Genomic DNA, 13,920 nt, shown 5'->3' with positions numbered 1-13,920 from the left:
AGTTCAACATCCTGCACGGGTGGAGCCAATTCAATTCAAATTCCAATAATTCAAAGGAATTTCATTGAAAGCCTATAGCGGGGGTCGGCAACCCGCGGCTCTAGAGCCGCATGCGGCTCTTTAGCGCCGCCCTAGTGGCTCTCTGGAGATTTTTCAAAAATGTATGAAGAATGGAAAAAGATGAGGGGAAAAAAATTATTTTTTTGTTTTAGTATGGTTTCTGTAGGAGGACAAACATGACACAAACCTCCCTAATTGTTATAAATCACACTGTTTATATTAAATATGCTTCACTCATTCGAGTATTTGGCGAGTGCCGTTTTTTCCTACTTATTTTGGCGGTCCTTGAACTCACCGTATAGTTTGTTTACATGTATAAATTTCTCCGACTTTCTAGGACGTGTTTTATGCCACTTTTTCTGTCTCATTTTGTCCACCACACTTTTAACGTCGTGCGTGAGTGCACAAAGGTGAGTTTTGTTGATGTTATTGACTTGTGTGGAGTGCTAATCAGACATATTTAGTCACTGCATGGCTGCAAGCTAATCGATGCTAACATGCTATTTAGGCTAGCGATATGTACATATTGCATCATTATGCCTCATTTGTAGCTATATTTGAGCTCATTTAGTTTCATTTAAGTCCTCTTAATTAAATGTATATCTCATGACACATGTAATATAGCTTTTAATTTTTTTGCGGCTCCAGACAGATTTTTTTTTGTATTTTTGGTCCAATATGGCTCTTTCAACATTTTGGGTTGCCGACCCCTGGCCTATAGTGACAGTTCGGTGCACTCAAACAGTGTTTATTTTTATGTGTATGGTACAAAGAGCGATGTGCCATTAATGTGACGACCTTTAATAAACCGAACAAAAATATGAACACAGCACTTTTGTTTTTGCTCCCATTTGTCATGAGTTCAACTCAAAGATGTAAAACTTTTACTATATACACAAAAGACCTATTCCTCTCAAATTTTGTTCACAAATCTGTCTAAATCTGTGTTAGTGAGCATTTCTTCTTTGCCAAGATAATCCATCCCACCTCACAGGTGTGGCACGTCAAGATGCTGATCAAATAGCATGATTATTGCACAGGTGTGCATGTCCACAATAAAAGGCTACTCTGAAATGTGCAGTTTTATCACACAGCACAATGCCACAGATGTCGCACGTTTTGAGGGAGCGTGCAGTTTGCATGCTGACTGCAGTAATGTCCACCAGAGCTGTTGCCTATGAACTGAATGTTCATTTCTCTACCATAAGCTGTCTATGAAGGTGTTTCAGAGGATTTGGCAGTACATTCAACCGGCCTCACAACCGCAGACCACTTGTAACCACACATCCAGCAGGTGCACCTTTATAACCAACTGAGAGCAGCCACACGAACAGCTGCTGCAACAGTTAGTTTGCATAACCAAAACATTTCTGCACAAACTGTGAGAAACCGTCTGAGGGAAGCTCATCTGCATGCTCGTCGTCATCATCGGGGTCTCAACCTGACTGCAGTTCGTCGTCGTAACCGACTTGAGTGGGCAAATTCTCACATTCAATGGCGCCTAGTACGTTGTAAAGGCGTTCTCTTTACGGATGAATCCCGGTTTTCACTGTTCAGGGTAGATGGCAGACAGCATGCGTGGCGTTGAGTGGGAGAGGGGTTTGCTGATGTCAATGTTGTGAATGGAGTGGCCCATGGTGGGGGTGCGGTTTTGGTACGGGCAGGGGTATGTTGTGGACAACGAACACAAGCGCATTTTACTGATGGCATGTTGAATGTACAGAGATACCGTGACAAGATCCTTAGGCCCATTGTTGTGCCATTCACCAGAGACCATCACCTCATGCTGCAACATGACAATGCACGGCCCCATGTTGCAAGGATCTGCACACAATTCCTGGAAGCTAAAAACATCCCAGTTCTTGCATGGCCAGCATACTCAGCGGACATGTCACCCAATGAGCCTGTTTGGGATGCTGTGGATCGGCGTATACGACAGCGTGTTCCAGTTCCTGCCAATATCCAGCAACTTGGCACAGCCATTGAAGAGGAGTGGACCAACATTCCACAGGCCACAGTCAACAACCTGATCAACTCTATGCGAAGGAGATGTGTTGCACTCTCTGAGGCAAATGGTGGTCAAACCAGTTAATGACTGCTTATTTGATCACCCCAGAACCCCAATAATAATAATAGAAATGGATTCGATTTTATATCGCGCTTTTCTATTATTAGATACTCAAAGCGCTCACAGAGAAGTGGGAACCCATCAATCATTCACACCTGGTGGTGGTAAGCTACATTTGTAGCCACAGCTGCCCTGGGGTAGACTGACGGAAGCGAGGCTGCCAGTTTGCGCCTACGGCCCCTCCGACCACCACCTATCATTCATTCATCATTCATTCACCAGTGTGAGCGGCACCGGGGGCAAGGGTGAAGTGGATGTCAAGAGGCGGGGAGCGAACCTGCAACCCTCAGGTTTCTGGCACGGCCGCTCTACCCACTACGCCATACCGCCCCTGAGCACCCAATAAAGCAAAACTGCACATTTTAGTGTGGCTTTTTTATTGTGGGCAGCCTGAGGCACACCTGTGCAATTATCATACTTTTTAATCATATGCAAACTGACTGTTGCAGCAGCTGTCCGGATGGCTGCTCTCTGTTGGTCATGAAGGTGCACCTGCTGGATGTGTGGTTACACGTGGTCTGCGGTTGTGAGGCCGGTTGTATGTACTGCCAAATCCTCTGAAACCCCTTCGGAGACAGCTCATGGTAGAGAAATGAACATTCAGTTCATGGGCAACAGTTCTGGTGGACATTACTGCAGTCAGCATGCAAACTGCACACTCCCTCAAAACTTGCGACATCTGTGGCATTGTGCTATGTGATATAACTACACATTTCAGTGGACAGGCACACCTGTGCAAGAATCATGATGTTTAATCAGCATCATGATGTGCCACACCTGTGAGGTGGGATGGATTATCTTGACAAAAAAGAAGTGCTCACTTACACAGATTTAAACACATTTGTGAATAATATTTGAGATGAATAGTTATTTTGTGTATATAGTAAAAGTTTTACATCTTTGAGTTCAACTCATGACAAAGGGGAGCAAAAACAAAAGTGTTGCGTTTATTTTTTTGTTCAGAATATGTTACGTTTTAGCGTCAGAGGAAATAAATGAATTTTACTTTAATATATTAAGGACACATCATCTTGAGGAATGTGAGGTTTTTTTAAGGATGTGGAGGAAAATATGAGATTTGCAGTGATTCTCATCACTTTAAGTGTCATGTAGTACCTCCGGTCTACCGGCTGAGGGCGTAGTTGACGCACATTATTATTGTGTCAAACTGCAAAGACAGGTCAAGCATGATTTAAAAAAGAAGGCTTGCTGACATAACACACATCTGTACATGGAGAAACCAACACATATATAAACAATGTGGTGTATATTATTGTTTCCTTTATTACGGAAATGTGTTTTGAGAACATTTCTCTGTGCAAATACATTGGGTACTTCAACGACAACAATCACAATCAAAAAAGCCAACAATAAATACAATAACGCTCTCTTTTTTTTTTTTGCTCGTGTCGAATTCGAGGGAGAAAGTGCTTCAGAAGACGGGGGGTTTGGAATCATATTGGATAAATTATCACAAGTTTTGTGTTAGTCCCTCACATGAGCGTATCAGAAGATCCAAATAATCCATTTAAATTCTTCTTTTTGAGATTGCCATTCACATGCTCCAAATACAGCAATACTACTAGATGTTTCATTACTGTATATATGCAGACGTAAAAAAAACCACTAAGTTCATCCCAGGGTATGCAAATCCGCATGTTATCACCTTTGATGGACATCTTCATTCATTTGCATTGAAACCAGGCCCCGAATAAATGCTACCGTGTAAAGCAGATTTCCTTGCAATGTGCCTTGTTTGGGATGATTGCAATAAAAAGGTCGCTTCAAGGAGAGGCACAGGGTAGTCAGAGACAAAAAGTCCCTTCCGTTAGAAACAGCAAGAAAACAAAGTCCCCCTTTCAGCAGTCATATTGTGCACATAAATAGACAAAACAGTGTGAGTGTATCCCGTTTAGCAAAAGAGAAAACATTGGAAGGGGTGCAGTTCTTTCATTGTCAGAAAAGGAAAAAAGTGCCATGTAGGGCGGGGGTTTCCAAACTTTTTTTTTTTTTGCAAGAAAATTGAAGGATGGGAAGGGGGTGCAATATGATACATTTTGTACATGAAGGATGCTAAAATGTTGTTCAGGGAAAAAAATACAGAGAAACTCGACACAATATGTGTTGACGTTATTACAGTATGTACAATACAGTGGTACCTCAGTTAGCAATTATTTTTGGGATAAGAGCTGTCTCTCGGCTAATTGTTATACTCTAGGTTACTAGCAAAGGATTTGTGTTCCATGTGGTTGGCGTAATATCAGATCACTACATCCGGTGTTTCACTCTCTAGCTCTTTAGCTAATGGCTATAAGACATAACTCTGTTTTTGCAACCATGGGAACGAAGAAAGTGAGTGAAGAAAGCGGATGATATTCATTGAATTAAAGAAAGAAATCATTGCAATATATCACCGAGCTTGGTTAGGCAGCATAGGCAAAACAAGTACCCTACAATCATATAAGGGTGCTGCATTTTTTTTTTTTTACCACAAACGTATTCTTAGCCCATTCCTGCTCCGTCACTGATAAGAATATGATGCGAAATTTTACACAACATTTTGATTGTCACTGTGACGCACGGTGTTAGTGCGGGGTTGAAAAGTTGACAATCGAATTCCGGTCAGAGTTGTGCCGGAAATATGAGCAACTTCATCCATCCATCCATTTTCTACCGCTTGTCCCTTTTGGGGTGGCTGGAGGTGCTGGAGCCTATCTCAGCTGCATTCGTGCGGAAGGCGGCATACACCCTGGACTTCATGTCAAACATATTATTTTGCACTTATAAACTTTAAAAAAAAAAAAATACTTAACTAGTTTTAGTATAAAACATACATCCAATTTAAAATATAAAAATCGTTTGTTATAAATTTAAAAAAAAGTGTGAAAAAATGTAATGAAGGAAGGGGGGCCTCCAAATAAAATTCTGCTTACGGCCCCAATTTAGCCGATTTGTAGGTGTCTCGTTTTGTGGGAAGAAGCACATGTAAATCATCAATAAATGAATGACAGGGTGCATCATATGGAATGTTTTACCTTTAACTTATTCTTAGCCCCTTCCTGCTCCGACACTGATAAGAATACGATGGCATATTTTGCCCCAAATTTTGATTGTCACTCATGGCGTTAATTTGACAAATACAGATCGAATGCCGGTCTGCGTTACACCAGAAATATGAGCAACTTTGGATAAAATGTGTTGTTCTGCACTTCAAAAGCAAAACAAAATGCTGTTATTAATTTTTTGTGGAAAAAAAATGCATCAAATTAAATTCAAGTTTGATTTAGAAAATTATTGTTTTACGCAAATAAAACAAACATTAAAAAATGTAATGGGGGGCCTCCAAACAAAATTCTGCAAAGGACCCCAATTTAGCTTGGGGAGGCCCTGGGCCCCATGATCTGGGTGCCCCTTTTTGCGTGAAGAAGAGCATGGAAAACGTCAATAAATGAACGGCAGGGTATGCTTCATATGAAATTTTACAGCAGAATTATTCCTAGCCCCTTCCTGCTTTGTCAATGATAAGAATATGATGGCATATTTCTCCAAGAATTTTGATTGTCAGACATGGCGAAGAGTGTTGGTGTTAGTTTCTTCCCATGTAACTTATTTTAGTACAAAACATTCATAAAAAAAATCAAGTTTGATTGAAGAACTATGAGTAATCGTTTGACATAAATTAAAAAAGTGTGAAAAAATGTATAATGGCGGAAGGGGTCCTCAAAATACAATTCTGCTAGTCTGCTGAAACAGATGAAGTGGATAAAGGCTATAATGAAACCAACCAATGATGTTTAAAAGATATCTAAACTGCAGACATTTATCGATGAAAATATAGAGCAGCTGAAGATGGTGTGTTTGACTGAGAAGCATGGCTCAAAGAAGATTCCGAACAGAATGCCTAGAACTTCAAAACTCTGCTGTAGTTATTTGTAGTATTGTATTGTTTTTGATACAATATTAGCTATAGAAGGTTGTTTTTCTCATTGAAAAGCTTGTCACGTGTTAAAATGGCGGTATTTTGTAAGGGGCTCAGAACGGCATAATTGAAATTCGATTCATTTCAATGTGGAAGGTTGATTTGAGATATACGAGTATTTTGGGGAACAAGAACCAATTAAAGTCATAAGCTGAGGTACGACTGTACTTGGGCGAATCTGACAAAATGAAATGGCTGCGCTCTGGACACCTCTTAGTGGACAGATACTAAAGCAAATTAGTCTTATATCCAATCATAAATCTCTTTAATGATCATTTAGCGGTTGCCTGAATGGACAGATGTACCTCCTGGCCAAGTATCGAACCCAAGCCCTCTGCCATGCAAGCCAGAAGCATTGACCATTACACCACCAGTTTTGTTTTGTTTGTTTAACATGCCAAATATCATGGACAAAAACCCCCAAAACAAGCTATGATCCAAAAATGGCCCCCAGGTCACACTTTGGACACCCCTTCTGCATCGTAAAGCTGCAGGAGAATAAAACGTGTGCAGAAATAACATCCAAACACACCCCACCGGATGTATGTTTGGAATATTTATATCTTAAAATATTTTATCACGTTAAAAAAAAAAAAACTAAAGTCGTCCCGTGCAACATTTTTAAAAATAATATTGTGGCCGAAAATAAGCATTTTCAAGCATAAAAATGTCTCAAAAGAACTAAAAACATAAACCCCAAAGTACACTGTAAATATGTTCATTGTAAATTCACAGCCAATTACTGGCTAATCATTTCACAGTAATTTACTGTAAAATACCAACTGCTGAGCTGTGATTTCATGGGTGATTACAATAAAGTTATGGCAATTTTATAATTAACCGCTCTATCACCACCTCTTCCTGGACAAGAGTGCGCAACGCAGTCTACGGAACCCAGTTTGAATTTAAAGTAACAATATGGCTGTGTACACACTAAAAAATGTTGGGTTAAAAAATAACCCAGTTTTAACCCAACTGCAAGATCAGAAAAGGACAAAACCCCTTATTTGAGGTATTTTAACTCAACATTTTGGGTTAATTTTTTCAACCCAACTTTTGCGTTGAATTATTTAACCAAAAAGTTGAGTTACGATAACTTAATGTTGGGTTATTCCCAACCAAACTCCTGGGTTGAATTATTTAACCCAAAAGTTGAGTTACGATAACTTAATGTTGGGTTATTCCCAACCAAACTACTGTGTTGAATTATTTAACCCAAAAGTTGAGTTATGCTAAGTCAATGTTGGTTGATTCATAACCCAACTTTTGGGTTGAATTTATTTAACACAAAAGCTGAGTTATGCTCACTACAATGTTGGGTTATTCCAAACCCAACTATTGGGTACCGCAATTTTAGCACTCCTTGACCCAATAGTTGGTTAAACATTATAAATTTTACTGCTGGTTTGTTCTAATTCCTTCCCAACTTTTTTATTCAATTAACATATACTCAAAAGCAAGATATGAGTGACATTTTTTTTTTTTTACAAGAATTGCTGTGTATGGTCATAATAGTTCTATACAGCATGCTCATATATTTCCATGTACATAAGATGTGTGATTGTAAATAATGTTAATGATATTAATCCTTAATAAGATTCCCTTAAAGAAAAAAGTGACTTCTAAATAAAGAAAGCCTTTTACCCAAAAATGCGTTACTCAATGAAAAACAACCCAAAAATGGTTCATAGTTTTGAAAACCCAGAAATTTAGTTAAAATACCCTTATCACCCAAAAAATGAATTGCTCTTCATAAAAATAACTAAAAAATGTAACCCAACACTCGCAACTCATAGTTTTGGTTATCAAAATAACCCAGCATTTTTTAGTGTGTAATATAGGGATATCCATTTTGTATAACCATGTGTTGCAATGTCACAGTCAATTTTGATTATGGTATTTTTACTGTGAATATCCTGGTAATTGTTTACAGTGTAGCATTGGCCACTTGCCTATCAGCATGGTGGCCACTGATTGGTTCAGCCTCAGGCAGCATTACTATTGGATTAAAATAGTGAGTTATTTCATGTCTGAGGACTCTCCTAATGTTAAAAACAGTATTTGGAACACTTTTTTTCTATATGAATTGTGAAATTAATTTCTCACGGTCAGGCTCGCAACCACTTAACAGCAATAAGCAAGGGATTACTGTATACCATTTGCAAAAAAAAATGAAAAAAGGAGTTGAGATGATATCAGAGTGCATCATCGTGGGCGGTAAAAGTAGAATATGCATATCAGTCATGGTATAAATCCCAGCTTCAATCGGGCCGATACCATAAATCAGGGGTGTCAAACGTACGAGTTTGAGGGATGAGTTTACTAAGTATAAAAATTAACCTGAAATATTTGAATGAAATGTGTTCTAAATGTGTGCACTAGATGTCGCAATAGCAATTCTTTGTAGATGATGCTACATATACACACAATAAACCACATGATGTTCATACTACATCAGGTAAATGATCAAACTACATAAATAACATAGTGTAATTTGATTTTGACATAATTTTAGGTAACACTTTAGTATGGGGAACACATTCACTATTAATTAGTTGCTTATTAACATGCAAATTAGTAACATACTGGTTCTTAATTAGTCATTATTAAGTACTTATTAATGCCTTACTCTGCATGGCCTTATTATACAACCAGTAAGCCATTAACTAAGAGTCTTCTCTCGATAATCTCAGAATTATTGCTTATTAGTAACCCTAACCCTTATATGTTCTCCTATATAGTGTCCAAATAACTGTAAATTAAGTATTTGTTACTTAGAGCAGTGGTCCCCAACCACCGGGCCACGCCACAAGAAATACAAAAATTATATAATTATTTTTTTTTTAATTAAATCAACATGAAAAACACAAGATACACTTACAATTAGTGCACCGACCCAAAAAAACTCCCTCATTCGCACAAAAGGGTGGTTTCTTTCTGTTATTAATATTTCTGGTTCCTACATTATATATCAATATAGATCAATACAGTCTGCAGGGATACAGTCCGTAAGCACACACGTTTGTATTTTTTTTAATGACCGGTCCGCAGTTACAAAAAGGTTGGGGACCACTGACTTAAGAGTATGTTCCCCATACTAATGTTTGTATATTGATAGATTGAAAATTAACACCAATGGGTTGACTGATGAACATTATCACATAATTTATTCAGAAAATATAAATAACGACAAATAAAAAGAGAATACTACTAACCGCAACATGTAAGTGTGAAAAAGCCCCAACGACATTATGATTTTTTACAATTTCAGATTGAGCTTGTTCTATTTTTAAACAAAGAACCCAATCTGAAGTTGTCTTTATTTTTAAGTTATCGTGCCGTGATTTTACCAGTCCGGCCCACTTGGGAGTAGATTTTTCTCCATCTAAAATGAGTTTGACAGCCCTGCTATAAGTTAAAGTATAATGATAGTCACACACACACTAATTTGACCCATCCCCTTGTTCCACCCTCTGGGAGGTGAGGGGAGCAGTGAGCAGCAGCGGTGGCCGCGCCCGGGAATCATTTTGGTGATTTAACCCCCCAATTCCGCCCCCTTGATGCTGAGTATAAGTGCATATTTTGCGGAGAAAATGAGAGAAAGGTTGACCTCAAAGGCCTTTGGGTGTTTGCTATCAGCTAAAGGCCATTTAGGATGATTTCATTATAGAAAAAAAGGGGACAAGTCCCAGCAGCTCAGGCGTTCCTCCGGGAGTTTCCGGTGGTGGACGAGCGGCCCGTCTCGTGGTCCGGGCGGTATTTGAGCCAGCAGATGAGCCAAGTGACCACCACCGAGAACATGGCCAGGATGCTGGCCACCGACAAGCAGATGGGTCCCGCCGGGGACGGAGGGATGCTGTGGCTGTGCACGAAGATCAGGCCCATGAAGAGCAACACCAGCATGGACAGGAAGGAGAAGATCACGCACACGCATCCGGTGGTCAGAGCCACCCGCTTGCAGCTCTGACAGCTGTCGTAGCGCGCCGAGTCCTGCGAGAGGGTGGTGGCCGTGGACACGGTGGTGGACGGCGTGGCTTGGCCGCCGGACGCTCCCGACGCCTCCTCCCGGCGGAGCGCCACCAGAGCCGGGTGCAGCGGCGGAGGGTAGGGCGGCAAGGCGTCCTGCGGGAGCGGGTCGGAGTCGATGTAGAGCGGGAAGTCCTCCGTCACCTTGGTGTTGTTGGGCAGGTTCTGTATCCGGTAGTCCGGCACCGGCGTCCGGTGTCGACACACCGGGCAGCTGATGCGCCACGGCCGCTCTTCGCGGAGGTGCAGCGTGTTGAGGCACTCCTCGCAGAAGGTGTGCAAGCACTCCAGGATCTTCGGCGCCCGGCGGTCGAGGTCGAAGTAATTGTAGCAGATTTTGCATTCGTACTCCTCGTACGTCAACGCCGAGGGGGGGTCGGCGGCGGCGGCGGCGGAACCCGCTCCGCCGCGCGGCGCCGCGTCTACTTCTGCCATGTCATCTTTCGCCATCCGCGTTGAACACAAAGGAAGCGGAGATGCTGACGTCTCTCGGCGCTCGCCCCCTCCTCCCAGCTCAGGGAGACGCCATCATCCTCCCCGCAGAACGACGACGACGACGATGATGATGATGATCCGCTCGTGAATATTCAAAAGCTCTCATTTCCGCCTCGCTGGTGAGGGAGCGGGTGACGTCACTCGCCAACAATCACATCCTGTTGACCGTCCTTATAAGGGCGGGCAATACGGCATGTTTTGGTATCGATCCGATACCACATAATTGTGACTAGGGGTGTGGGGAAAAAATCGATTGGAATTCAAATCGCGATTCTCACGTTGTACGATTCAGTATCAATTCTCATGTTTCAAAAATCGATTTTTATTTTAATTTTTTTTATTATTTTTTAATCAATCCAACAAAATAATACACAGCAATACCATAACAATGCAACCCAATTCCAAAACCAAACCCGACCCAGCAACACTCAGAACAGCAATAACCGGAGCAATTGAGAGGAGACACAAACACGACACAGAACAAACCAAAACTAGTGAAACAAAAATGATTATCAACAACAGTATCCATATTAGTAACAATTTCAACATAGCAGTGATTAAAAATCCCTCATTGACATTATCATTAGACATTTGTAAAAAAAAAATAAAAAAAAAGAACAATAGTGTCACAGTGGCTAACACTTGCATCGCATCTCATAAGCTTGACAACACACTGTGTCCAATATTTTCACAAAGATAAAATAAGTCATATTTTTGGTTCATTCAATAGTTAAAACTAATTTACATTATTGCAATCAGTCGATAAAACATTGTCCTTTACAATTATAAAAGCTCACTGCTGCTGCTCACTGCTCCCCTCACCCCCTGGGAGGTGAGGGGAGCAGTGAGCAGCAGCAGTGAGCAGCAGCAGTGGCTGCGCCCGGGAATCATTTTGGTGATTTAACCCCCATTAGTGTAGTAGTGTTGTCCCGATACCAATATTTTGGTACCGGTACCAAAAGTATTTCGGTACTTTTCTAAATAAAGGGCACCACCAAAAATGTCATTATTGGCTTTATTTTAACAAAAACAATCTTAAGGTACATTAAACATGTTTCTTATTACAAGTTTGTCCTTAAATAAAATAGTGAACATATAAGACAACTTGTCTTTTAGTAGTAAGTAAACAAACAAAGGCTCCTAATTAGTCTGCTGACTTATGTAGTAACATATTGTGTCATTTTCCATTCTATTATTTTGTCAACATTATTCAGGACAAGTGGTAGAAAATGAATTATTAATCTACTTGTTTATTTACTGTTAATATCAGCTTATTTTCTGTTTCGACATGTTCTATCTACACTTGTGTTAAAATTGAATAATCACTTATTATTCTGTTGTTTGGATGCTTTACATTAGTTTTGGATGATACCACAAATTTGGGTATCAATCCGATACCAAGTCGTTACAGTATTATACATTGGTCATATTCAAAGTCCTCATGTGTCCAGGGACATATTTCCTGAGTTTATAAACATAATATGAATTTGAAAAAAACGAAAGAAGATTTTGTGATGTTAAAAAATATAGATGTAATCATAGTAGTATCGACTAGATACGCTATTGTACGTGGTATCATTACAGTGGACGTTAGGTGTAGCTCCACTAATGGCGTTTGTTTATATTGTAGCATCCCGGAAGAGTTGTTGCTGCAGGGAATTCTAGGGAATTTGTTCTGTAGTGTTTATGTTGTGTTGCGGTGCAAATATTCTTCCAAAATGTGTTTGTCGTTATTGTTTAGTGTGGTTTCACTATATGGCACATATTTATGACAGTGTTGGCATTGTTCATACTGCCACCCTTAGTGTGGCATGTATGGCTGTTGAGTAAGTATGCACTCCATTCGTTCGTGGGCAGTGTTCAAAGCAAAAAAAACTAAGTCATTAATTCACATGGTAGAAGCATTGTGTACATTTGATATTTATAGACTCTTTGAATATCAACTCAAAGGTTCTGTGAAACGGACAACACACGCCACTTGGGTGCTCGACCCATAAGCACCCACGGTATCGGCGCCTATGATAACAGCAGAATATTTGGTTCCATGATAAAAACAACAAACCATCAAATTTGATTAAAAAAAATAGATTTGAACTATACACACTTTTTTTTACCTTAAGTCTCATCTTAAAACTCATTTGTATACTCTAGCCTTTAAATAGACCCCCCCCCCAGTTGATCTGCCGTCTCTTTTCTGCTCTATTGTGTAGAGGGGGTGCACAGATTAGGTGACCACAGATGACGCACAGCTGTTCAACGTCAGGACCCGGGGTGGACCACTCATCTGTGCATCAGTTGGGGACGTCTCTGCGGTGCTGACTTGTCTCCACTCAGATGATCCCCTGCTGGTCCCACTACGGACTGGACTCTCACACTATGATCTAGATCCACTCGACGTCCATTGCAGCGGTCCCCACATCTGCGGTTTCTCATTGTAGCCCATTGGGTTAAGTTTTTTCTTGCCCTGATGTGGGATCGTTGTGGCTTATGCAGCCCTTTGAGACACTCGGGATTTAGGGCTATATAGATCAACTTTGATTGACTGATTGAAGCATAAGTTTCACACTAATAATATATAATAAATATACCTGCAACAGTGCAACTTAAGGGGGGATTACACTTTTTTGGAATTTTGCTCATTATTCACAATCCTTATGTGAGGAAAACACACATTTATTTATTTTAATTTGTATGCACTCTAACTCATAAATAAACACAAGCCAAAGTCAGTTAACAATGGAGCCAATGTGATTTGTTTTATTCTGCCTATAAAATGCTCTAAAAAACAACCAAAAGCCTCCATCATCATTTTATATACATGTTGTAAGTATACAGTGGGTACGGAAAGTATTCAGACTCCTTTAAATTTTTCACTCTTTGTTTCATTGCAGCCATTTGCTGAAATCAAAAACGTTCATTTCATTTTTCAATAATGTACATTCAGCAGTCAGAATCCCATCTTGACTAAACAAAACAGAAAAGTAGACATTTTTGCAAATGTATTTAAAAAGAAAAACTGAAATATCACATGGTCATATAGGGATGTATGTCGTAAGAATTTCATGGGTACGATACACTTACCGATATTGGTACTCTTATCAGTTCTATATGGAATTGGTGTAAACAAAGATGTTAAAAAAATGCATTTTCATTACAATTACAATATTGAAAACAATATTTATATAGACACAGCACATACCTTTTACATGGTACTGTACATCACATCATAATT

General features: G+C 40.0%; 1 protein-coding gene across 1 annotated transcript; it reads right to left on the bottom strand.

The window, feature by feature from the left end:
• Window positions 1-8,276: 8,276 nt before the first annotated feature.
• Window positions 8,277-10,828, bottom strand: LOC133663472 (E3 ubiquitin-protein ligase RNF182). The gene has a single exon (XM_062067952.1). It carries the CDS (start codon window positions 10,641-10,643, stop codon window positions 9,864-9,866), a length of 780 nt encoding a protein of 259 aa, XP_061923936.1. The 5' UTR covers window positions 10,644-10,828; the 3' UTR covers window positions 8,277-9,863.
• Between the last annotated feature and the right edge of the window lie 3,092 nt (window positions 10,829-13,920).

Source organism: Entelurus aequoreus, linkage group LG13, assembly GCF_033978785.1.
Source record: "Entelurus aequoreus isolate RoL-2023_Sb linkage group LG13, RoL_Eaeq_v1.1, whole genome shotgun sequence".
Taxonomy (NCBI): Eukaryota; Metazoa; Chordata; class Actinopteri; order Syngnathiformes; family Syngnathidae; genus Entelurus; species Entelurus aequoreus.
This window is presented reverse-complemented; position numbering and strand designations above follow the sequence as displayed.